At 39.3% G+C, this 25602-nt stretch overlaps 1 protein-coding gene across 1 annotated transcript in view; it reads right to left on the bottom strand.

Moving 5' to 3' along the window:
* Positions 1-24418: 24418 nt before the first annotated feature.
* The window catches only part of Lamp3 (lysosomal associated membrane protein 3), a 51507-nt gene continuing 50323 nt past the window's right edge, over positions 24419-25602 (bottom strand). Inside the window, exon 6 of the mRNA XM_034515805.2 lies at positions 24419-24676. Coding sequence (XP_034371696.1) covers positions 24543-24676 — 134 coding nt within the window. The 3' untranslated portion in view covers positions 24419-24542. The remainder of the gene's footprint in view (positions 24677-25602) is intronic.

The raw sequence follows: 25602 nt of genomic DNA on the forward strand, positions 1-25602 counted from the left end.
ACAGTAGCCTCACATACCTGTCCTCTGAGAGATTCTACCAGCAGCCAAAACATATGCAGATACTCAAGATCAAGCACTGGATTAAAATCAGGGATCCCCATGGAAGAGTTAGGGGAAGGATTAAAGGAATTGAAGGGAATGACAATCCTATAGAAAGACCAATAGTGTCAACTAACCTGGACTCTTGGGAGCTCCCAGAGACTAAGCCACTAACCAATAAGCTTACACAGGCTTGTCAAAGGTCCCCAACTACATGTAGCACAGGGCTGCCTTGTCTGGCCTCAGTGGGAGAATATATACCTAGTACTATAGAGACTTGATGCCCTAGGGTGGAGGAATACTGGAAGAGGACATTCCATTTGAGGCAAAGAGGAGGATGGAAGAACTCTGTGAGGGGGTACCAGAAGGAGAAAGCACTTGGGATACAAATAAATTAAATAATCTGTTAATAAAAACAGAAAGATTGCAGGTAAGTCAGTTTGAGATTAAGAACGAATTGAAATATTTAGTAATTCGGAAGAGATGGGGGAAACTTACAAGTTAAATGGATAAAATAGAAGATAAAACATAGGGATTCAAAAATAAAATAAAAAAATTAAACCATACAAGTAAAAATTGTGAAAAAAAATAATTTCAAAATTCATTTAAAGAGCATGCAGGAATCTTCAACTATAGACATTCATAAAAGAGAATATTCTCAGACCAGTGGCATAAATACAACATTAAAAAAGGCAAATGCATAAAGACACAAGAAGTACACAAAACATTAAAGAAACATGAGCAGGAAAGAAAGTCTTTTGGCATGTCATAGCTAAAACACTAAATATGACAGAGAACAGGTTTCAAAGCTACAAGACAAAATATAAGTTACAGATAAAGGAAAAACCCACCCATATAATAGCTGATTTCTACTTGGAAACTTTAAAAGCCAGAAGATTCTGTAACAATGTATTCGAAGTTCCTATATATCATAGATGCCAACCTAGACTACTATAACCAGCAAAACCATCTGCCATAGTAGAAAGAAAAAAACAACTTCATATTTACCAATACAATAATACAGATAATACTGAGGGCAATATTTGACTAAAGAGAGAAGGAGTATGTCTAAGAGACTATAGAAAGAAAACTATGACTGTTGAAGCTCAAAATATGACTAAGTACACAAACAAGAAATAACTGAGATCAACAGATGCCCTTTCATAATAACTTTAAATAACCAGGGAGTCAAGTCTACAATCAACAGACATGGGCTAGCAGAATGTAAGAAAAAAAATTTTCTGTTGTCTACAAGAAATTCAGCTTTAAAGATAGAAAACACCTTAGAAGGAAAAGAATAAAAGTATTGCTACTGAATAGAACCGGGAAGTAAGCAGGGGACGCAGTGTGCAACAAAAAAAAAATCTTCAAACAAAAAGTAATCATAAGATATAAAGTTTTCATTCTACAAAAGGATTAATAATGAAGGCATTACTATCCTAAACATGTATAGAACAACCTTTAGTGAATCAAATTTCATAAAGCATACTATTGTAACTTAAGATGTATATTAACTCAAACTCAGTAGATGATTTTATTTCATCAGTTTTTCTAATAGTCAGGCCATCCGAATAAAAGTAAGCATAAAAATATCAGAAGTAAATAACATTATATATAAATGAACCTTATACACATCTACAAAATATCAGAATCTTGTGCACACACACACAAACTTTTACACAGGATTTCATGGAAACTTCTCAAAAATAGAGCAGACCCTGGGACACAGAATACTTGTAAAGAAAAATTCAAGATTTTTTCAAGAGAAAGAGTGTTTAAGGCTACAAGAGAAAAATATAATTTTTTTTCTTTTTCGAGACAGGGTTTCTCTGTGTAGCCCTGGCTGTCCTGGAACTCACTCTGTAGACCAGGCTGGCCTCGAACTCAGAAATCCTCCTGCCTCTGCCTCCCAAGTGCTGGGATTAAAAAAATATAAATTACAAATAAAGGAAAAATCCCACTCAAATAATAGCTGATTTCTATTTGAAAACTTTGAAAGCTGGAAGATATAAAAAGTCAGAAAATTTTAAATAACTCCTTGTAAAGTATCTGACCATAATGCAATAAAACCCATGGACATTTTCATTAATTTCATAATTTCATAATTATATAAACCCATGGAAATTAAACAACTCATTATTGAATAATGAATGAGTCCAAGAAGAACTCAAGAAAGAAATAAAAATTATGGAAACTAAATAGAAATTAAAATAACACAAGAAATCCTCTGGCACAAATAACAAAATTTCATAATAAAAAATATATACCTCTAAGTGCTACATAAAAAAAAAAAATCAATGACTGGTCCAGTTTGACACCCATGTCACAAAAGGGAGCTCACCTCTGACACCGCTTAAAGGGTCAGGAAGCAAAGGCTGGTGAGCCCAGGGATCTAGGATTAAATTAAACATAACCTTCAAAATAAGTCAATTATAATTCTAATTATATTCTTTTATACTCATAGACAGGAGGTCAGCATAATCATAATAAGAGAAGCTTCATCCAGCAACTGATGGAAACAGATGCAGAGATCCACCACCAAACATTAGGGAGAGCTTGAAGGATCCTGCAGAAGAGGTGGAGTGTGGGACCATGAAAGGTAGCCTTGTTCTCAGTTGAGCTAAGGCTGTAAACCCCAGAGACCCTGAAGGGATAGTCTGCTTTTCACCTGTTTCCAGGCACCAGGGCCCTGTCACTAGCTGAAGTCCCTCATAGATTTATGTCCATCAGTCACGTTAGGGCAACACTCCAAGCCCCTCCACAAATAGAGGACAAGACGTGACCTGTGGTCACATAGGCTCAAGACAGATCTCCATTTTAATGAAGTACCTAAAGGCCTGGAGGCTTAACCAATAAATTTTCTTTCCCAGAGACTCCTCCCTGCAAAAAGTACTTAATCTCAGGCCCACCCTGAGAAGTGGGGTATGGTTTTACTAATCCACTTTCCTCTGCAGGGCGCTGAGCTATGAGAGACAACCAGGCACCTGGTTGAATGAGCTTTTGAACCCCGGAGACCCCTGGGATGGAAGGCTTTCAGCTCTGTTCCTGGGCCCCTGGCTCTCTCAGCTACTGCCCTTCACAGCCCCTCCCACAGAGAGAGGTCTATGGCCATCAGGTCAGATAGGAATAGTGCCCCAAGCTCTCCCCACATGCATATGAGGTATCCCCAAACTCCCAGACCAAGCCAATAAGGATTCCCTTCTGCTAAAACCTTAACCCACCCCAAACTGTATAAATTGAGCTTAATTGAGAACTAAAGGTGCTCGAAAGAATCATCCCGTTGTTCAAGAGCTTCTGTCTTGGATTCTCCCTTCTTTGCCAGCTACCTGGGTCCCCTCACCGGCTCAGCTAGAGCTGTTAACACTGGGCAAGAGATCTACTCTCTTTTCCTGCTACCTAGCCGGCACCTCCCGGCTTAGCAAAGAGCTATAACACTTCAGAAGATGCAGGCTCTCCCAAAGCACCTTCAGGGTTCTCCTCTGCAGAGGTCGGCAGCAGCGGACCTTCCCTGCTGACACTCTACCCTGGACCACCCACAGGCAGGGGCAGCAGCAGAGAAAATGGCTGTTCGCACCCTGTCCTCTGCCGAGATGGAGATTTTGTAGGACCCCATTTGGAGCTGGTTCCTACATTTCTCCATGACAATAAATGCCTTAAAACCATGGACTTTTCATCAGGTTCTGCCATGGGAAGCCATAGAGTAGGCCTTCACCTACAGAGACACTGTCTAGTCTCCTGTAGAAGGCCTCTCTGAGCTCCCAGCCATGGCTGCCACCAAGCCCAAGCCCACTGCTGTCAAGCCACGGACTCTACCTGTGGGACCAGCTGGAGCTTCCCTCTTCCCCACCCCCAGCCCTGGGCTAGATCCAGCCTGCAGGCCCCCACTCCATTCTTAGCTCTTTTACGGCTCCCAGCAGCACATGGATGTTTGAGAGCTTGAGAACCAGACAGCCCCAGCCACATCACAGGCCCTGAGAACCCTGAGCCAGCTCCAGCTGTCCTGCACCTCAGACTGTGCTTTCCCAACCATGGAGCGGAATCCTAAGGCTTCCCTATGAGCCCAACACCATGGCATGGAGTAAGTGTAGTCAACTTCCCACATCCTGCCTCCCTGAGTGGCTGAGCAGACACAATACCCCATAACCCTACAATGGGGGAAGGCTTACGGGAGTCAGAATGGTCAAGGACATCACAAGAAAATCCACAGAAACAGCCAACCTGGGCTCATAGCAGCTCAAAGACTGAAATGAGAATCAAGGAGCCTGCTAGCTTGGTCTTTTTGGTGGGACTTCTAACTGTGGGAGCAAGGACTGTCTCTGACTTTTTGTCTGCTTTTGGGACCCTTTTCCTCCTACTTGGTTGCCTTGTCCAGTCTTAATATGAAGAGAAATCCCTAGTCTTACTGCAGCCTGACACGACATGTTTGGTTGATATTCCTAAGAGGCCTGTCATTATCTGAAAGAAATGGGAGGAGGAGTGGATGAGAAGACAGGAAAAACGGGAAGAGGGACTGAGAGGAGAGGAGGGAGGAAAAAACACTGTCAGAATGTAATATATGAGAGAAGAATAAATAGTTTTTTTAGAAAATCAGAAAGACCAGAAATAAGTAACTTAATAATATAACTTAAGAATTTGGATACTCAAGTAAAAGTCAAACCCAATATCCAAAAGAAGACACGAAATATCAAAGTCATAGTAGAAATTAATAAAAATAGAAATAAAAATTAATACTAAAACAAATCAACTGACCTAGGATCTGGTTCTTTGAGATTAACTAGATTGACACACCCTTGTCCCAACTAACAAAAAGAAAGGAAGAGATGACACAACTTAACAGAATCAGAAAAGAACAGGGAAACATTACAACAGACACCAAATGGAATACTTTTAAAACTTATAATCCATTAAGTCAGACAAGCTAAAGAAAATGGATATATTTCCAAAATCATCCTACCCACCAAATTAAACTAAAACATGAACAACATAAAGAGCTCCATGACAAATGAGATAAAACAGTAGTAAAAAGCACTTTGACTAAAAAAAACACATTCCCAGATGTTTTCAAAGCAGAGTTTTGCCAAACTTTGAAAGATCTACTGCAAATATTTCTTAAATTATTACAGAATACATAAAAAAACACAGAAAATAAAAAATTGGGAATGTATACCCACTTATAATGGACTCATTTTAAAATAGGCTATAGATTTAAAAGGAGTTCCTTTAAACAATTTTTAAAAAGAAGAAAGAAAAGAAACAAAAATGACTGAGATTTCTCACAAAGTGGCCATTATCTTTAACAATTAGGGAAATGCAAATTAAGCCACTATTATACTTCTTCTCACTATTGTCAGAAGGGCTAAAATTTTAAAAAGATAAATTAAATTAAAACGTTAGGACAAATGCTAGTGAGGATTGCACACTGGTTTATTCACTCTGGAATTCTCACATTTATTAATATGGGGAATCCTTTAAAAGCTATCCTTTAAAAGTTAAAAGTAACTCTGCCATACAACCCAGTTATACCACTCCTGTAGGGCATATGGACTGTACTACAGGACCTGCATAAGAACTAGTGGGGTGTGCTCAAACTCCAGGAATCTCAGAGGCCTGAGACTGCAGAAGTGAGTGGAGTTGCCTACTCCCTGCCCTCTGTCCCTGCTCTGGAACACATAACCATAACTCCCAACTGAGGGCAGTCAGTCACATAATATAGCACCTAGAATGCCTCTCCATGCTAATGAAGGACTTCAGTAGCCTTAGCTTTCAGCTAATTACCTTCTTCCTGCATATTCTCTTACCCTTCTAAGAAAATATATAATGTCTGGTTTGTTCAGAATAAAACATGCATTCACAACCACCTCCAATTAAGAAATATAAACAAGCTAAGATTGTCTCAAGACCTGCATCATTAGAGATCACCAAGGGGAAGGCCTTTGACTTAAAGGGCCAGGACCCTAAACTCTCAAAGAAGGTTGTCTCTCTTCTCCTACCCCTCTGCACTTGCTCTTAATCACCCCAGATCCTGGACATCTTGAACCCCATTTTCTCCTTCAAGTATGGCATGTAGTCAGTTCTCTTATGCTTACAAGGGAGACATTGTGGACTGGGGACTCTCCTCATTTTCAGAATGAATATCGTTTATTGCTGAACTTCTGGATCCAACATTCTCTCTGGTCTTCAGAGGTACCAGGCATGATCCTGGTACACAGACAAAAATGTAGAACATGCAAACCCATAAAATATAATTAATGAACAAAAAATCCTGAGAGTTGCCTTCTCAACTACTTTCTTTTATAGCATTTCTAAACTACTTCCTGTCATGCAGATAATAAAGGATTTCTAATACTAAGGAGTGTCTGCTAAGATAGACTGTTTTGTTGCTAGAAGGGAGAGATAACTCACCATAGTCCATACTTGGAAATTCAGCACTCTGTGCCTCTAACCCTCTCCCTACACCTAACCCTAACCTACAACTTCTAACCCTACATGTTACTCTAAAGGTGAATCTAATATGAACCTTAGCCCAACACTAACTCAGTCTTTAGTGTGAACTTTAACTCTAGTGTTTTAGAAATCCTTCCTTAATTCATCCCTAATACAGTCCCCTATTCTCATAACAAATACTGACCAAAGAAGTCTCTCTGGAAGACAGAATGGGTTCTTGTTGCAGTAATAAGTCTTATGCTAACTTGCCTGTTAAATTGAAGAAGCAAACACACCCTTAGGTCTTTCCCCACAGTAAATATCAACTTTCAGAGCATTAAGGAATGTGTGCCCCTAAAATAAAAATTATTTTGGAATTGTGTATGATTCATCAAAAACACAATTTTTCATAAAAATATGAAAGAAAACAGATGTCAGTTTGCCTTTCAAGGTCTATAACAAGGTCTTTCTCACCCAGAAAACAGGCTGTTTTGAAACAGTAAAGAATGTGTATGCAGAAGACAAAATGATTTTCTACTGTGAGATAGGCCTCACACTAACCCTAACTCTGTCTGTATTTCTGCCTGCCTAGTTTCCTTCATCTTGCTGTCACAGATACCATGATCAAAAACAATGTAGAGAAGAAAAAAAATGATTTCAGCAAACACTTCCAGGTCATAGTTCATAGAGGGAAGGTCAGAATAGGAATTAAATCAAAAATCATGAACAGATGCTGATTACTGACTCACTTAGCTAGCTTTCTTATATACCCCAAACCCTTGGGATTGAATTGCCTACACTATGCAGGGCCCTTCCTTATCAGTCATCAGTGAAGATAATCTCTAACAGACATCTCTACAAGCCAATCTGATCAAGGCAAGTCTTCAATTTAGATTCTTTCCTTCCAATTGGACTTAGGTTGTGCTAAGTAGACAATAAAAACTGAGGCATATTCATAATTCTTTAACCTAAAGCCAACATTAAATCTAACCCTTCACAGAACTTGAGTATTTGGCTTTTGAAATGTTTCTTTAATCAAAGCCTAATATACTTTCTTTTCCCCACAATGGATATTGTCCTAAGAAGATCTATGAAATGTATGCTGCTGAGAAACAGTTTTGAGGAAAAATGTTTGATTAATCCAAAATAATGTTCTTTCAGTAAGTGCCAACAAATGACCTTGTTTTTCCTAGACCAGTTCTTTTTGAAGAACTCTGATATGCATCCTTTCACACTGAAAATACAGCAAGTAAGACTGAAAAGAGGGATCAGCCATTAAAGGGTAAGCTCACAACCAAAAAGGTACAAGGATACAGCATGTGTAAGCATCAAGGAATGACTGATAACACAGTAGAATACATAGCTGCTAAAAGAGAATATATTTCACACCATCTTCCCTCATTGAGTATATGAAGCAAACACAGCCTTGGGCCACTAGAGTGTTCCTTATCTGTGTCCTAAAACAGACTTGTATTTCCTAAGAAACACAAAGCTGTGTGTCCTTCTGAAGCACAAATCATTGAATCTAGGTACATGATTCATTAGAAACAAAGTTGTATTGATATATGATAAAAAAGAAGCCCCATTCACACCATGTTGAACTAGTTATCTTTAAACATATCACATATCACAAGTGTTGGGGACTGCACTAGCCCCAAGTTGTGGCGGCCAAAATAAATGTCTCGGCCTGAGCAAAATATTGAGGCCCGGGCCGACCCACGTTTGGGCGGCCACTGTATCCCGGCCCAAGCTGCTGCTCCGGTCTTCAGGTCGGGGGTTCAGCAAGAGCGAGGGTGACGGCAGATTCTACCTAATGTCAGAGATTCGTCTCTGATGATCCCTCTATAGTCTCTGATCTCCGTCTATATATCCTCTGATCTCTGGTTCTGTCTTCTATAGTCTGACTAATGTCTTCTATCGTCTCAATTCTGATCTGTTCTGTCTCTGCCTTTTATATGTCTCACTTCTAAGCCACGCCTCTAAGTTACACCTTTAATCATGCCCTTAGGTCTTGTCTCTAACTCTGATCTCTATACTTCTAAGTATACTATTAAGTCACACACCTTTAATCTCACACACCTTTAATCTCAAGGTATCTAAACCAAGATTATCCGAGTGTTCTCAGCTGTTGTAGGCTATTGTAATTTAAATCTCATGTCAGGGTATATGGCTCAAGATGGCTGCAAAGTTGATAGCCGCTTTCTGCTAAAAGTCGGCCCCCAACAGGTCCCCCTTTTTAAATTTTTTATTAAAAGGGAAGGCTGGGAAAACTTAAGGAAACCGTGCCTGTCCTAGGTTGGAGCAAAGGACCCCAGCCTCCCTTTCCCGTCCTTGGATACTCAACAGCTATTGGTTGAGCTCCTGTCTTAGGATGGTGAGGCCTCCCTTCTTTTAGGGGCAAGGGTCTCGGTATGCTCTCTTACCCGTCACTGACTATCCGGCTTAGCGCGTAAGTTAGGGGATATACCTCATTAGTCTTGATGACAGAGGTTTTACAATCCCTTACTTCCAGCCTGTAATAAGGACTTGTGTGGGTTTCATTTGAATAGCATCTCATACAAAAGCCATCAGTTTGTTGAACCGCATAGACCCAAAAGACAAGAGACTTAACAACGCCTGAATAGTTAGTATGACAGCAACACTCTTTTTAAAGGGCAACATATAACTCCCTCTATCAGAGGAGTAAAAGGTATAAGCCTCTTCTATTCTGTTTATAAATGTCTTATATCAGAATCTAAATCTATAGAAGTACAAAATTGATCACAGCTTTGATCTAAAGAAAACTAAGGAAATCCCTGTTCCTGCTCTAGTCAATCTCAAACCCAAAAAACAACTATAGTAACTGTGGTAGTGGGTTTTCTCCTGGCTCTAAACAATCTAAATTCCCACTAAATCTAAAACAATCTAGCTCCCCACTAAATCATAAGTCAGGGAATTAAGAGTCCAATAGAGCTACCCTGGAGATATGGGTGGTGATGTAAAAAAATACACTTCTCGGGGGGTTTCTCCTCCCTGGATTTGTTATTGTTGTCTATTTGTTTAATCAGTCTCTCTGGCAGCCAACGTGCAGCATTTGCAGTTTGGGAATATATGCAAACAGAACCTCTTCCCCAGATAAGCACTGGATCTGGCCCATTCCAGGTTCCAGTTAATGGGTCTTTCCAGAGGACTGTTGCAAAATTCTTTTTGGTATCAGGATGCCAGAATCTATCTGCAGCAGATTTTCCTTCAGAATCCAAATTTTAAAAATTTAAAATGATGAGTGCATGATGAAGGATATTTCTGGGGGATCCCTTGGTAGGGTACCATTCCCCCTTTTTAATTTTTTCAAATTGACATTTAATGGTTTGATGTGCTCTTTCTACTATACCTTGGCCCTATGGATTATATGAAATACCCGTTTTATGTAGTATTCCCAATCTTTCACAAAATTGGTGGAAACTGGAGCTTGTATAACCTGGGCCATTGTCAGTTTTTATCTGTTTAGGCACACCCAATACAGTGATTGTAGCAAGCATATGAGCAATCACATGCTTGCTTGCTTCTCCAGTTTGTAATGTTGCATAAATGAAACCACTGTATGTGTCTACACATACATGTATATATTTTTGCTTGCCAAATTCATTATAATGAGTAACATCCATTTGCCAGATACTGTTTGGTATCAGTCCCTTTGGATTTACACCCAAATGAGGAACTGGTAAAAGTTTAACACATGATTGACATTGTTTGACAATTTGTCTAGCTTGTTCTCTGGTAATTTTAAACATACCTTTTAAAGTTTTAGAATTAAGATGATGTAACTCATGAGCCTTTATGGCCTTATCCAAGTTAGATTGCGAATCTGATAAAGTAACTGCAGCTATTCCAGTAGCTAGGTCTGCCTTGGTATTTCCTTCAGAGAGAGGACCTGGTAGCCCAATGTGGGCTCTCAGGTGTCCTATAAAGAATTTACACTTTCTCCTCAGAATTAATTGTTGGCACTGTAAAAACAAATCAGCTGCTTCTGAGGAATACTTTATTTGTGCAGCAGTTTCTAGCAGAGGGATAGACTGAGCTATATATGAGCTATCTGTATAAATATTAATAGTTTGATTTGGAAATGCTTGAAACACCGCAATAACAGCATGTAATTCAACCAATTGAGCTGATACAGATGATGTAGCAAAAGAGATTACTTGATCCTTAAAGGCATAAGCAGCTGTTCCTGATGAGGAACCATCAGTGAAAACTAGCAATGCTTCCTTGATAGGTTCAGGTGCAGTACGAGATGGAAAAACAAATTCATGATGATTACAAAACTGAACCAATTTATCTGGTGGATAATGATTATCTATCTGACCAGCAAATGAGGCACATGCAATAGGCCAGACTTCAGAATTCTGCATAAGCCAATCAACCTGATGCCTTGTATAGGGTTGTACTATGATATCAGGATCTTTTCCAAAATATCTTTGACTGTTATCTCTGCCTAACATAATTATATCTGCTATAGCTGCATAGTATGGATTAAGAACTTTCTTGGGGGATGAGGGAAGATGAACCCATAATATGGGTGCAGTTTGCCAAAAAACTGCAGTAGGAGTTAATTTTGTGTTAAAAATGAGAAAATATAAAGGCTTAGAATAATTAATATGAGTTACAAATTGAGATGAAATAGCATTCTCTACCTTCTGTAAGGCTTTTCTACCCTCCTCTGTTAGAGCCCTGCCAGATTTAGGGTCAGGATCTCCCTTGAGAATATCAAATAGAGGCTTCAATTCTCCTGTTGTAAGTTTCAAATATGGTCGTAGCCAATTAATATCTCCCAATAGTTTTTGAAAATCATTAGGTGTCTTAAGGGAATCAGTCCTCAGTGTGGCTTTACTATTAATAATACGTGGACCATTAATCTGAAATCCTAAATAGGTATATGGGTCTTGTAATTGCACCTTTTCTGGTGCTATTTGTAACCCTGCAGTCTGTAAAGCTGTTCTAAGACCATCAAAGCACTGGAGTACCTGTTTTCCATCTTTTCCAGCTATCAAAATATCATCCATGAAATGAATCATGTAGATTTGCTTCCACATGTGTCTAACACCCTCTATGGCAGAAGCCACAAACTTTTGGCACAAGGTAGGATTGTTAGCCATACCCTGAGGCAAGACCTTCCATTGATATCTTTTCATAGGTTCCCTAAAGTTTATAGAGGGAACACTGAAAGCAAAACGTTTTCTATCATTAGGATGCAAGGGGATAGTAAAAAAACAGTCTTTTAAATCTATAACTATTTTATAATAACCTAAAGGTATGGCCACCGGTGTGGGCAGCCCAGGTTGTAAGGCTCCCATTTTAATCATGGTTGCATTAACAGCCCTCAAGTCTTGCAACAATCTCCACTTTCCTGACTTTTTCCTAATGACAAATATTGGGGTGTTCCAGGGAGAGTTACTCTCTTCTAAATGTCCTGCCTGTAATTGCTCCTGCACTAGCAACTGGGCAGCTTGTAATTTTTCGGTGGTTAGGGACCACTGATCCACCCAGACGGGCGAGTCCCCTTTCCAGGTGATGGGATCCGCACAAAGTCCTAGGGGTGCAGCTGAATCAGTAGCCCCCATCAAAAATACCCCAAGCCTCTTCTTTCATTGTTACCATAAACCTTAGTAGGGTGAATAATTCCATTTTCACCTTTTCCTAATCCTTCGCCTGAGGAAGGCTCAGAGTTTACCATTTGAGCCATGATTATTTCATTAGGGCTGCACATAATCAATCCCAACTGGGATAACAGATCTCTGCCCCAGAGAATAATGGGAAGGCCTGAGATGACATAGGGTTGTATATTTCCTGTATTTCCTTCTTTATCTTTCCACATTAGCACCTTAGAGCTTTGTAGTGGATTTTGACTTTGGCCAATACCCCTTAAATTGGTTAAGGTTGGAGTCAGAGGCCAGGTAGCAGGCCAATCACTTTGTTTTAGGATAGTCACATCAGCTCCTGTGTCAACCAAGCCTTGAAATGCCTTTCCATCTAGCCAAATTGTCATCATAGGTTTTTGTTTAACTATAGGCTGTACCCAGTATGCATCAGAGGAACCAAAACCTTGATCCCCTCTTTTAGGATTCTTATATTTGTGATTAGTAGGGTACAATGGAAGTAACAATAGTTGAGCTATCCTCTTTCCTGTAGGAATGGTGACTATGTTTTGAATTGCCTGTGCCATTACTTTGATCTCACCCTGATAATCATTATCTATAACTCCAGGAAAAATTTGTAGTCCCTGCATAGTAGCACTGCTTCTTCCCACTATCAGGCCAAACACATTTGGGTAAAGTGGTCCAAACACTCCAGTGGGTAAGGTCTGAGGTCCCATTTCTGGGGTTAATACTGTGTGGGTGGCAGAACTGAGGTCTAGTCCTGTGCTTCCTGGTGTCACTCGACTAAGTTCAGAAAGGGATTGGTGTTCGATGGTAGGACACTGACTGCTCCATAAGCCTGTTTTGGCTTGCATCGGTTCGGGGCCTGGAGCTGGCCCCTGTTCCCGTTTCCCTGATTATGGGAAAGGGTATTACCTTGTGCGTCTTGTTTAGACCTACAATCACTAGCCCAATGCCTTCCACGTTTGCAAATTGGGCAGAGCCCAGGCTGTTTTCTGGGCTGTCTCTGGCTTTACTCATTTTCTACTTTGCAATCTCTTGCAAAGTGTCCAGGCTTACCACATTTAAAACATGCCTTTCTGTCTTTACTTGCCAAAAAAATCTCTTACTGATTTTCCTTGCATAGTAGCCGCCATAGCTAAGCCCTGTTGGTAAGAGGGACCTATGTCAGAACAAAGTCTGATGTACCCCGTAAGGTCTGTCTTTTTCCTATAAGGTCTAATGGATACTTGGCAGGCAGGATTAGCATTTTCATATGCAAGTTGTTTCACATAATCTACACCTGCCTCTGCATTACCAAAAATCCTTCCTGCTGTTGTCATTAATCGATGAACAAAGTCAGAAAATCGCTCATCAGGCCCTTGCCTGACTGTTGTTAAAGATGCACCAGGGTCTCCCTTTACCGGAAGTTTATGCCAAGCCTTCATGGCTGCATTTTGAATTTGAGCAAATAAACCTGGGTCATATTGCATCTGGTTATCACTAGAAGCAAATTGCCCTTCTCCTACTAAGGCATCAAAGGACCAACCATTACCTGCCTGAATATTTCTCCTAGCTGTTTCTTTGCAATTCTCATGATACTCTGATTTCCAAATTGAATAGTCTCCACCAGTAAGAACTGCCCTCGCTAACGTATTCCAATCACTAGGAGTTAGCCACTCCTCTGCAGCAGACTCTAAAATTGCAAGAGTAAAAGTAGCAGTGGCACCATATTGAGATACTGCATTTTTTAATTCCTTAATAATTTGAAAATTAAAACCTGTGTGATGTCTCCAAGCAACTCCTTGATTGTCTCTAGTCTCGGATACAGGGAAAGCCTCAGCCTTTCCCTCCTCTGGCTGATCTGTGGCTAATCTTAAGCTAGGTGATAGGGACTGCCTTTGGATTCCTGGTTGAGGAATGCAAGGAGCCAGGGGATTTTCACAGTTTACCTCTTGAGACATCTTTCCTGTCTTTAATTTTTGTAGCTGATTAATTAAGTCCTGATACTCTTTTTCTAACTCTATTTGTTGTTTAAGAGCAGATATTTTTTCCTGTAACTCCCTAATGGGATCTATAACCACCATCTCCATTGGGGGAGCACTTGGAGGTGGAGACACATAGGGAGGGGGCATTTCAGCATCATAAAATTTGACTTCCTCTTTCTCTTGGTCAGCACAATCTGGCTCTGACAAATTGTCAACAACCTTTGGTTGTATTTTGGATTCTAACTTACGCTTCCTTTTATTTTGAACAAAAAAGACAGCATTCAAGAACAAAAGCAGAAAATTAACACATGTGAGCAGCAAATAACAAAACCAAAACAGAGAGTTGAATTCAGGCTGACTAATTTCTTGTCCCATTTTCATTACCTTTCTTGAAGCAAACCAAAACAGAGAGTTGGATTCAGGTTGACTAATCTCTTGTCCCATTTCCTTACCTTTCTCAACGAGGCAGATTCCTAGGACAATCAACAGATCCTTCTTCCAGTAAAGTCCGTCACTGGGTCTCTCGTTCTTGCTGCCCCATGTTCGGGTACCAAAATAATGTTGGGGACCGCACTAGCCCCAAGTTGTGGCGGCCAAAATAAATGTCTCGGCCTGAGCAAAATATTGAGGCCCGGGCCGACCCACGTTTGGGCAGCCACTGTATCCCGGCCCAAGCTGCTGCTCCGGTCTTCAGGTCGGGGGTTCAGCAAGAGCGAGGGTGACGGCAGATTCTACCTAATGTCTGAGATTCGTCTCTGATGATCCCTCTATAGTCTCTGATCTCCGTCTATATATTCTCTGATCTCTGGTTCTGTCTTCTATAATCTGACTAATGTCTTCTATCGTCTCAATTCTGATCTGTTCTGTCTCTGCCTTTTATATGTCTCACTTCTAAGCCACGCCTCTAAGTTACACCTTTAATCATGCCCTTAGGTCTTGTCTCTAACTCTGATCTCTATACTTCAAAGTATACTATTAAGTCACACACCTTTAATCTCACACACCTTTAATCTCAAGGTATCTAAACCAAGATTATCCAAGTCTTCTCAGCTGTTGTAGGCTATTGTAATTTAAATCTCATGTCAGGGTATATGGCTCAAGATGGCTGCAAAGCTGATAGCCGCTTTCTGCTAAAAGTCGGCCCCCAACACACAAGCATGCTTCTAATGAATGTCTGGTTTTTAAACAGAAGCTGGTGTTGCGAAAAGTAAGAAGACCTCACACAGATTCTCCCATTGAGTAGAACAAACACAGAATTAGGCCTCAAACTGTCCTCCTGAAGGCCTCACTTCCAATGTTTAATGATGAGACTTATAAAAGAGTGTGGGTTTCTAAAAAAATAAAAAAATTTAATAAAGTTGATTCTAGATGTATGAGTCATCAGAACCAAATTTCTCTCAGTAAATTCCAGAAGTCCAAGTATTAGCCTGCTGACCAAATTTCTCTAATTTCTTCATTTTTAAGCTCTTTGATATTTTTGTGCAGTGTACTATGGGGAGCCGACAGTAGGTGGCTATCATCCTTGCAGCCATCTTGAGCCATATACCCTGACAAGAGACTTGTTTACAATAGCCTACAAGAGCTGAGCGCACTCTGATAACATCTTGTTTTAGATACCCAGGATTTTCCCTTGGGTGTGTGAGACTTAAAGGCATGATTTAGAGCTGAGACTTAAGGGCATGACTTAAAGGTGTGACTAAAAGGTGTGGCTTAGAAGTGAGACATATAAGAGGTGAGAGGGAGACAGAAGAAAGTAGTGGGCACTTGAGACTCAAGACAGGCAACTAGGATTAGACACTTGTACTAGGATGAGACTGGAGACTAGAATTTGGAACTGGAAACTTGGAACTTGGAGGCACTAGGGACTAGGAACTCAAGACTTGGGACTTGGAGAGAAGAAAAGAGACTGAAGAATAAACGGGAATGAATCACACTCTGTCTGGTCTCCATTCTTCCTGTTTGTCCTCATTCTTTCTCTTGCTGAACTCCAACCCAAGAACTGGAGCAGCCTGGGGCAGTGCAAGCTCTAACAATTTAGCCCCGAAGGCTTTTGGCAGTGCAGGTTCCAACACTGATAGATCAGTCCCTGACATTTTGGCCCCCAAATGTGGGGTAGTATGGTTCCCAACATTTTTGGTGCCCAACATGAGGCAGAATGGTCCACAACATGTTTGGCGCCCAATGTGGGGCAGCAAGAACAAGTGACCCAGTGAGAGACTTTACTGGAAGAAAAATCTGATGAAAATTCAGAAGTGAAATGAAGGTGATCACCGCAGGAATCTGCCACTTCGAGAAAGGTAAGTCATGTTAATAAAAATGGGGCAAGAAATAAGTCAGCCTAAACTCAACTCTCTGTTTTTATTTTGCTGTTTGCTGGTCACGTGTGTTGTCTGCTTTGGTTTCATTGTTTGAATGCTATCTTTTATGTTCAAAATAAAAAGAAACTTATTTATCCAAAATTAGAATCTAAAATACAACCAAAAGTTGATGGCGATTTGTCAGAGCCAGATTGTGCTGACCTAGAAGAAGAGGCAGCTGAACATTATGACCCTGAATGGCCCTCTTCCTGAAGACCCACTCCCTATGTGCTTCCACTTCCAAGTGCTCCCGCAATGGAGATTGTGGTTATAGATCCCATAAGGGAGTTACAGAAAAAAAATATCTGTTCTTAAACAAGAAATAGAGTTAGAAAAAGAGTATCAGGACTTAATTAATCAGCTACAAAAATTAAAGACAGGGAAGATGTCTCAAGAGGTAAACTGTGAAAATCCCCCGGCTGCTTGTGTTTGTCAAGCAGGAGTCCAAAGGCAGTCCCTGTCCCCTAGCTTAAGATTAGCCACAGATCATCCAGAGAAGGGAGATGCTGAGGCTTTTTCTGTACCTGAGACCAGAGACAACCAAGGGGTTGCTTGGAGACATCACACAGGGTTCAATTTTCAAATTATTAAGGAATTTAAAAATGCAGTATCACAATACGGTGCCACTGCTCCCTTTACTTTTGCAATGTTAGAGTCTGCCACAGAGGAGTGGCTGACACCTAGTGATTGGAATACATTAGTGAAAGCAGTTCTTTGCAGTGGTGACTATCTTATTTGAAAATCAGAGTATCATGAGAATTGTAAAGAAACAGCTAGGAGAAACATTCAGGCAGGCAATTGTTGGTCCTTTGATGTTTTAGTAGAAGAAGGGAAATTTGCTTCTAGTGATAACCAGATGCAACATGACCCAGGCTTATTTGCTCAAATTTAAAATGCAGCCATGAAAGCCTGGCATAAACTCCCAGCAAAGGGATACATCTCTATCTAAATGTGTTTGGCCTGATAGTGGGAAGAAGCAGTACTACTATGTAGGAACTACAAATATTTCCTGGAGTTATAGAGAATGATTATCAAGGTGAGATTAAGGTAATGGCCCAGGCAATTCATAATATAGTCACCATTCCTACAGGAAGGAGGATAGCTCAACTATTGTTACTTTCATTGTACCCTACTAGTCACAAATATAAGAGTCTTAAGAAAGGGGATCAAGGTTTTGGTTCCTCTGATGCATATTGGGTACAGCCTATACTTAAACAAAAGCCTATGATGACACTATGGCTGGATGGAAAGGCATTCCAAGGCTTGGTTGACACAGGAGCTGATGTGACTACCCTAAAACAAAGTGATTGGCCTGCCACCTGGCCTCTGACCCCAATCTTAAGCAATGTAAGGGGTATTGGCCAAAGTCAAAATCCACAACAAAGCTCTAAGGTGCTGATGTGGAAAGATAAAGAAGGTAATACAGGGAATATACAACCCTATGTCATCCCAGGCCTCCCCATTAATCTCTGGGGCAGAGATCTGTTATCTCAGTTGGGATTGATTATGTGCAGCCCTAATGAAGTAATCATGGCTCAAATGGTAAACTCTGAATTTTCCCCAGGGAAAAGATTAGGAAAAGGTGAAGAAGGGATAACTTATCCTGTTGAGGTCCATGGTAATGAATGTTACTCAATATAATGAATTTGGCAATCAAAAATATATACATGTATGTGTAGATACATACAATGGTTTCATTTATGTGACACTACAATCTGGAGAAACAAGCAAGCATGTGATCGCTCATATACTTGCTACAATTGCTGTATTGGGTGTGCCTAAACAGTTAAAGACTGACAATGGCCCAGGTTACACAAGCTCCAGTTTCCACCAATTTTGTGAAAAAATTGGTAATACTACATAAAACAGGTATTCCATATAATCCACAGGGCCAAGGTACAGTAGAAAGGGTGCATCAAACCATTAAATGTCAATTTGAAAAAATTAAAAAGGGGGAATGGTACCCTACCAAGGGATCCCCCAGAAATATTCTTCATCACATGCTCTTTACTTGAAATTTTTAAACTTTGGATTCTGAAGGAAAATCTGCTGCAGATAGATTCTGGCATCCTGATACCAAAAAGAAATTTGCAACAGTCCTCTGGAAAGATCCATTAACTTGAATCTGGAATGGGCCAGATCCAGTGCTTATCTAGGGAAGAGGTTCTGTATGCATATATTCCTAAACTGCAGATGCTGCACGCTGGCTGCCAGAGAGATTGATCAAACAAATAGACAAAAATAACAAATCCAAGGAGGAGAAACCCCTGAGAAGAGTAATTTTTCTTTGCAGGAAACATGAAGATGCTTCTCAACTGCCTTCCAACTGGAACAGATCAACCTGCACACCTGACTTAGGAAGTCCTCAGTGTGGAAGGAGACATCACCACCCATACCTCCAGGGTGGCTCTATTGGATTCTTGGTTCCCCAACTTATGATTTAGTGGGGAACATTGTTTAGACCCAAGAGAAAACCCACTATCATAGTTACTATAGTTGTTTTTTGGGTTTGAGATTGACTGGAGCAGGAATGGGGATTTCCCTACTTGTTTTGTTAAAATCAAAGCTATGATCAGTTCTGTATTTCTATAGATTTAGATTCTGCTATAACACATTTGTAAACAGAAGAGGCTTATACTTTTTACTCCTCTGACAGAGGGAGTTATGTGTTTCCCTTAAAAAAAGAGTATTGCTGTTATACTGACTATTCAGGCATTGTTAAGTCTCTTGTCTCTCAAGTCCATGCTGTCCAACAAACTGCTGACTTTTGTACAACAACAGATAGGTGCTATTCAAATGAAACCCATACAGGTCTATTTTTACAGGCTGGAAGTAGAGGATTTTAAAACCTCTGTCATCAAGACTAATGAGGATTAACCCCTAATTTATGCACTAAGCCGGATACTCAATGACAAGTAAGAGAACACTTCAAGACCCTTGCCCCTAAAAAGGGAGGCCTCACCATCCTAAGACAGGAGCTCAACCAATGGCTGTTGAGTATCCAAAGATGGGAAAGGGAGGCTGGGGTCCTTTGTTTCGACCTAAGGCAGGCACGGTTTCTGTAAGTTTTCTCAGCCTTCCCTTTTGAAAAAAAAAATTTTAAAAGGGGGACCTATGGGGAGATGACAGTAGGTGGCTATCATCCTTGCAGCCATCTTGAGCCATATACCCTGACAAGAGACTTGTTTACAATAGCCTACAACAGCTGAGCACACTCTGATAACATCTTGTTTTAGATACTCAGGATTTTCCCTTGGGTGTGTGAGACTTAAAGGTGTGATTTAGAGATGAGACCTAAGGGTGTGACTTAAAGGTGTGGGGCAGAGTGGTTTTCAACAGTGTACTTTGATCCTATTTACCCCATCACCAACCTCCTCTGATTTATTCCCACTTTTCTACCCACCCAATTTTATACCTTCTTTTGAAAAAAAAAAAAACACTATGTAAAGTTTTTTTTTTAGCCACATACTCTTGAGTATATATAATTCCTATGCAAGGATACATGGTCAACCTACCAAAAGTTATACCTTTAAGAAAATTGATTCTTTCCCAAATGCTATCAATTGCCAATAGCTCTTTAGCTAAGGGTGAGTCATCATGCCCACCACTTCTCTCAGCATATGATGTGGTCCACCTTAAACTTTTGTAGGCTTTGCACATGCTGTCAAAACTGCTGTGAGTTTTTCTGTCCTCTTTCCATCTTGATAGCATAGGTATGATATAGCTGTCTCGTTATCCTAAGTGTAGAACTGAGAATTCTACACTGTTTTCATTTACTGTATCTGCCCAGTTGTAGGTTTCTTTGTTATTCACCATCTACTTGATAGAAATGCTTTGCAAATGAGACTTAATTTATGCACTATGAACACAACAATAAATCATTAGGAGCAAGTCAAATATTATTTACATTTAGGTTCTCCTTATGAAGAACTAAGGTTCTCAGCCTTATATTCTACCCTAAGGCCTATAACCTATGAGCCCACAGGTCAGGGCTTGGATAATGATGCCAGGTTTGGATTTTAACTCATGATGCTGAACTTAAATCTAATCAGTCTGAAAATGTCAATGGTGTAATTCATACTGTTAAGCCAATACACTCCTTGCGAAAACCATCATCCCACATCTGTCCCACATCTCATAGAACCAATTCAACTCCACCCATCTTCTCCACTGATTTGGCCTTTTCTCTAGACAGGCAGTAAACTCAAGCTCATAATTCTTCCCATACTGTGACCCAAGGAGTTTATATCTCCAGTGTGAAACACTAGACCCACAGCCAGAAACTCTACTTCCTCACTGTGGTTAGTTGTGGCTGGAATGCAGGGGGTTCCTCCAGGCGGGAAGTTAGGCATGGTGGCTGTGGCCTTCTCCACAGTTTCTCACGGCACGGCCCCAATGACACAAGAAACTCCTTGGGTTTCCAAAATGGCTTTATTGGCATTATGGATTGATGGTTGAATCTGGATGTGCACCCCAGTGAAACTCAGGGCAGACCTGAGTTAAATAGGGAGGGAGAAATGGGGGAGGGGCTGGGGTAAAATGTTTAATTGGCTCCACCCTCTGGCCTTCAGGCATCTCATTAGTATGTAAATCTCTCTAGGGCCTAAGGCCTGTTCCTCCTGACTGATGGCCATAGACCTCTGTGGGAGGAGCTGTGGAGGTCTCAAGCTGAATGAAAAGAACCAAGCCCCAGGGGCAAAGCCAAACTCCTTTCATCCAATAAGGGTCCAAGGTTCCAGGCTTATGCTCCACCAAGCACCCAGCTGCTTCTCACAGCCCACCACCCCACACCTCACCACACCCTACCTGAGGAATATATGTCCTACTAATGCCTTTCTGTGCCCCTTCCCACCCCTGCTTCTACCAACCTTAGGTAAAATCACTACATTGTCTCTTACAAAATTAATTCCACCCACTCCTACCAATGTGACTACATTCCCTCTGCTCACACTTAAATACTTCTCTAGATAAACACTAAACTCACACTATATCTACCACTCACCATGATGCTTTTCAAGGAGGAATACTAGATCCACACCTGTAATTCTTCTTATCCCTGCAGCTGGCCGGAAAACCATGAATCCTGTACCTGCTTTCTGTCTTCTCCTTCAGCCTTTTCTCTTCAGGTAGGAATCCTAGACTTGTATTGCCAACTCTAACAGCACTCCTTGGGTGAAGATAAGTTCAAAGCACATTCTTTAAGATTCGGAAGATTAATGTAAGAACCTTCTAAGATTACAGAAACTTTTATGGACTTAGACACTTCACTTAGGGCAAATTGAGCCAGGACTATTTCTGACACTCTATTCAGACTTCAATCCTAAAATTGCTTAATGACCAAATCTCATAGCCAGTCAGTCACCTGATGAATTAAGATATAAGGCAATACAGCTTCTTACACATACTCAGTCAATAAGATCCAGATGCTTATATCTCATTGAAAATACAGAAATAGGGGACCCCTGTGGCTGAATTAGGGAAAAGCCAGAAAAAGCTCAGGAGGAGGCTGACCTCATAAGAAGACCAGCAGTCTCAACTAGCCTGAACCCCTGAGATCTCTCAGACACTGAGCCACCAACCAGGCAGCATACAACAGCTAACATGAGACCCCCAAAACATATAAAGCAGAGGATTGCCTGGCCTGCCCTCAGTGAGAGAAGATGCATCTAACCTTCGAGAGACTTGAGGCCCCAGGGAGTGTGGAGTGGTCAGGTGGGAGTGAAGGGCCTGGGGACATCCTCTTAGAGATAGAGGAAGGAGGTATGGGCTAGAGAGTGATCAGGATCGACCAGGAGGGGGATAGTGGCTGGACTGTAAATGAAGATTAAATAATAATAATAATAATAATAATAATAATAATAATAATAATAATAATAAAAGAAAAGAAATTACAGGAACATGAAAAACTAAAATAACAAGTCTTCCCTCTAAAATGTAAATAATCCCAGAGCAGTGTCATTGGAGAAAAGTGACTTAGGTCTCATATAAGAAAATAATTTCAAAATGGCAATGAAGAATATGTTCAAGTAACTTGAAGAGTGTATGAGTAAATGTCAAATGAAGATCACAAAAACATAGTTAAAGGAAACAATGAAAAATTCAAGATATGAAAGCATAATTTAATCAATTTATACCACTCTGACATAAAGCCAAATTACAATCAAATTTGGAATAAAAAATTTAGGAAGTCAAACAAAAATTCAAAGGAAAGCCTCATCAATGCAATGGATCAAGCAGAAGAGGAAATATCAGGTCTCAAAGATTAAATGGAAGAGTTTCATCATTTAATTAAAATGCTAAATCCCCCCCAAAAATGAACTCAACACCAGATTATGTAGAAATACTATACATACACTAAATCTATTAAAAATATGTATAAAAGAAAGAGACAAGACCCAGATTAAATGCAAGTAAACTATTTTCAACAAAAGCATAGATAAAATTCCTCTAATCCAAAAAAAAAAAAAAAAAAAAAAAGAGTGATCAAGGTCAAAAGGCACACAGGACACCAAACAAAAAGAAACAGAAAAAAATTCACATATCATATGATAATCAAGAGAAAAAGATCATTCAAAGGCAACTCCATCAGAATAATAGCAGATTTCTTTTTTTCTGGTAAAATTTGGAAAAACAGAAGGGAGTAGAATTGGGCTCAACAAGTTCTCAAAGACCACAGAAGCCAGAATAAGCTGTAATATCCAGCAAAATCATCACTTGTAATATGAATGAGAATGGAAACTTTTGTATGTCTAAGACAAATTAAAATAATTTATTGGCTGGGCAGTGGAGGCATACTCCTTTAATCCCAGCCCTTGAAAGGTAGAGGCAGGCAGATTTCTGAGTTCCAGGCCAGCCTGGTCTATAGAGTGAGTTTAAACTAATACATAATAAATACATACTAATAAACAGAATTCAAGAACAGACCAAAAAGAATATCTACCATGATCACTTGAGTAATACAGACTATAGAATGAAAAAAACCCTTTACCAGCCACATACCCAACATAGAATTAATCCATAGAATATATAGAAAACTTAAAAAATAATAAAATAACACCAAGAAAACCAACAATCTAATCAAAATATGGGCATAAAACTAGAAGAAGAGTTACCAAAAGGTGAAACATGATGTCTGAGAAACAAATTTTTAAATGCTCAACAGCTTTTGCTGTGAAGGTAACCCAAATTAAAGCTACTTTGAGATTTAATCTCATTTCCCATAGCCATGCAGCAACCTTCCTTTCACCCACTCAATGATTATTTTACATAAATCCATTCTTCTGTAGAAATGAAGCCAACATGGATAGAAAGCTTTTAGGCAGAACTAGTGACCTTGTTTTTATCAGTAACCAGATATACAGAACAGATTGCAGCAGAGAGAATTAAAAAATAGAATTTAGTATAGGTGATGAATCGATTTTATTTTCTGAACTCTGAGAGACATCTGTAAATAATGAAGGTTAAAGAAAAGTGAAGTAAATTTTTTAAGCTAACATGCATGCTATATAAATAAGGGCCATGATTACATAATTATTGATGCTTTTTTATCATTTAGTTTTGTTGTCTATAGGCAGCTATTTCTTAACCTTTATTAATTCTGAAGCAAGATTCATAAAGAAAAATATGTTATTTTCAAGTAAAATCTAAACAATATGAGATATGCTATTTTAATAACTAAAAATATTTAAATGAAAAATGAGGTGAGTATTATGTCAGATATACATACATCAAATAAACACAGATGTAAGAAAATTCAGCAAAATATTCTTAAAATAGAAATTTTAATGATAGAATACATTTTTCTAGACAAACACAGGTGAGACTAATTAAAATCAATTATTTTGATTTATAATTTTTAAATATCTACCATTTTTAAATATTATATTAATTCTGTGTATATCAAATATTTATTTGAGTAGTTAAATTTTTTCAAAAAAAACTAGAAAATATTCAATATTTTCCTTAGTCTTTGATGAAATGAGCAAAAATATTCAGAATTGATATGCTGCTTCAATTTTAATCACTAATAACTCATTGGTTTTAATAAAAGGATGTCTCCAACATTCTGGAAATAATGAATTTTTTTTCTAAACTCCATTATTGCCATTTCCTTTGGTGACAAATTAGATTCTCTGGTATGCAGATGACTGATGCCTTTGGCGGATTTTGTAGACACTCAGACCCACAACACAGAGGACGACCATGATGATTGCAACCACAGGAAGCACAACTGTGTAGTCAGACAAACACTCGTCCACTGTGAGAGAAAACAAACACAATATAGCAGGTAAGATTAGGTGATGACAGAACAGAAAATAGATCAGAGTCATAAGAACATGAGCTTGGGAGTTAAACATATCTCTTCTTGATTTGTATTTTGTTGGTTGGTTGATTGATTGACTGTACGGCTGGGCATCTAACCAAGACTTTATGCTTATAAGACAAGCACTCTACTACTGAGCTATATTCCCAACACTAGTTATATAACCTTGGGAAGATTAATTTACCTTTAAACTCTGTCATTCATAAAATAAACATATAGTATATATGAATCCTAACTGATTACAAAAATAACTATTTTTTATTTATTAATACCAAATCATTGTTATCCACGTTTCTGAAATTAAGAAAACAGATTTCCAAGACTGCTCCCTGAGTGCTCCTGAGAAGTGAAATATTTCTATGTTAAAAAACAAAAAACAAAAAAAAAACCTTAATCACTACTAGATGTCCAAACATTCTTTCATTCTTCCAGACCATTGCCTTTACTTTATAAAGCATCATTCTCCACTCTGAAGCTTTTATTGTATAACTCTTAACTAATATTTAAGAATATCTATCATTATCAGAGCTTAAGTGTGAGATTTCATAAACTTGGCACAATTGCTTTGCTTCATTCCTCTGAGAATACCATATTCAGTTACTTAAGATGTAATTAATTTGGTCAAAGAATAACCAATACCAACTAGAAAAAGATCAAGTGAACTGAAAATAAATAGAAACTTGGTAAAATTCTCAGTGGAATGTGGACTTTGGGGAAACAGAGGGAATAAATAAAGAACTAGATCCATATCTTAGTCATAAGAGATAAGATGTTTGTGTGAAGTTTTGGAATAAACCAAACTTTCTACAGTTTCTATAGCCTAAGAACAATTCAATGATGGCAATTACAGAAACCCCCCC

This window comes from Arvicanthis niloticus, chromosome 12 (assembly GCF_011762505.2).
Source record: "Arvicanthis niloticus isolate mArvNil1 chromosome 12, mArvNil1.pat.X, whole genome shotgun sequence".
Lineage (NCBI taxonomy): Eukaryota > Metazoa > Chordata > Mammalia > Rodentia > Muridae > Arvicanthis > Arvicanthis niloticus.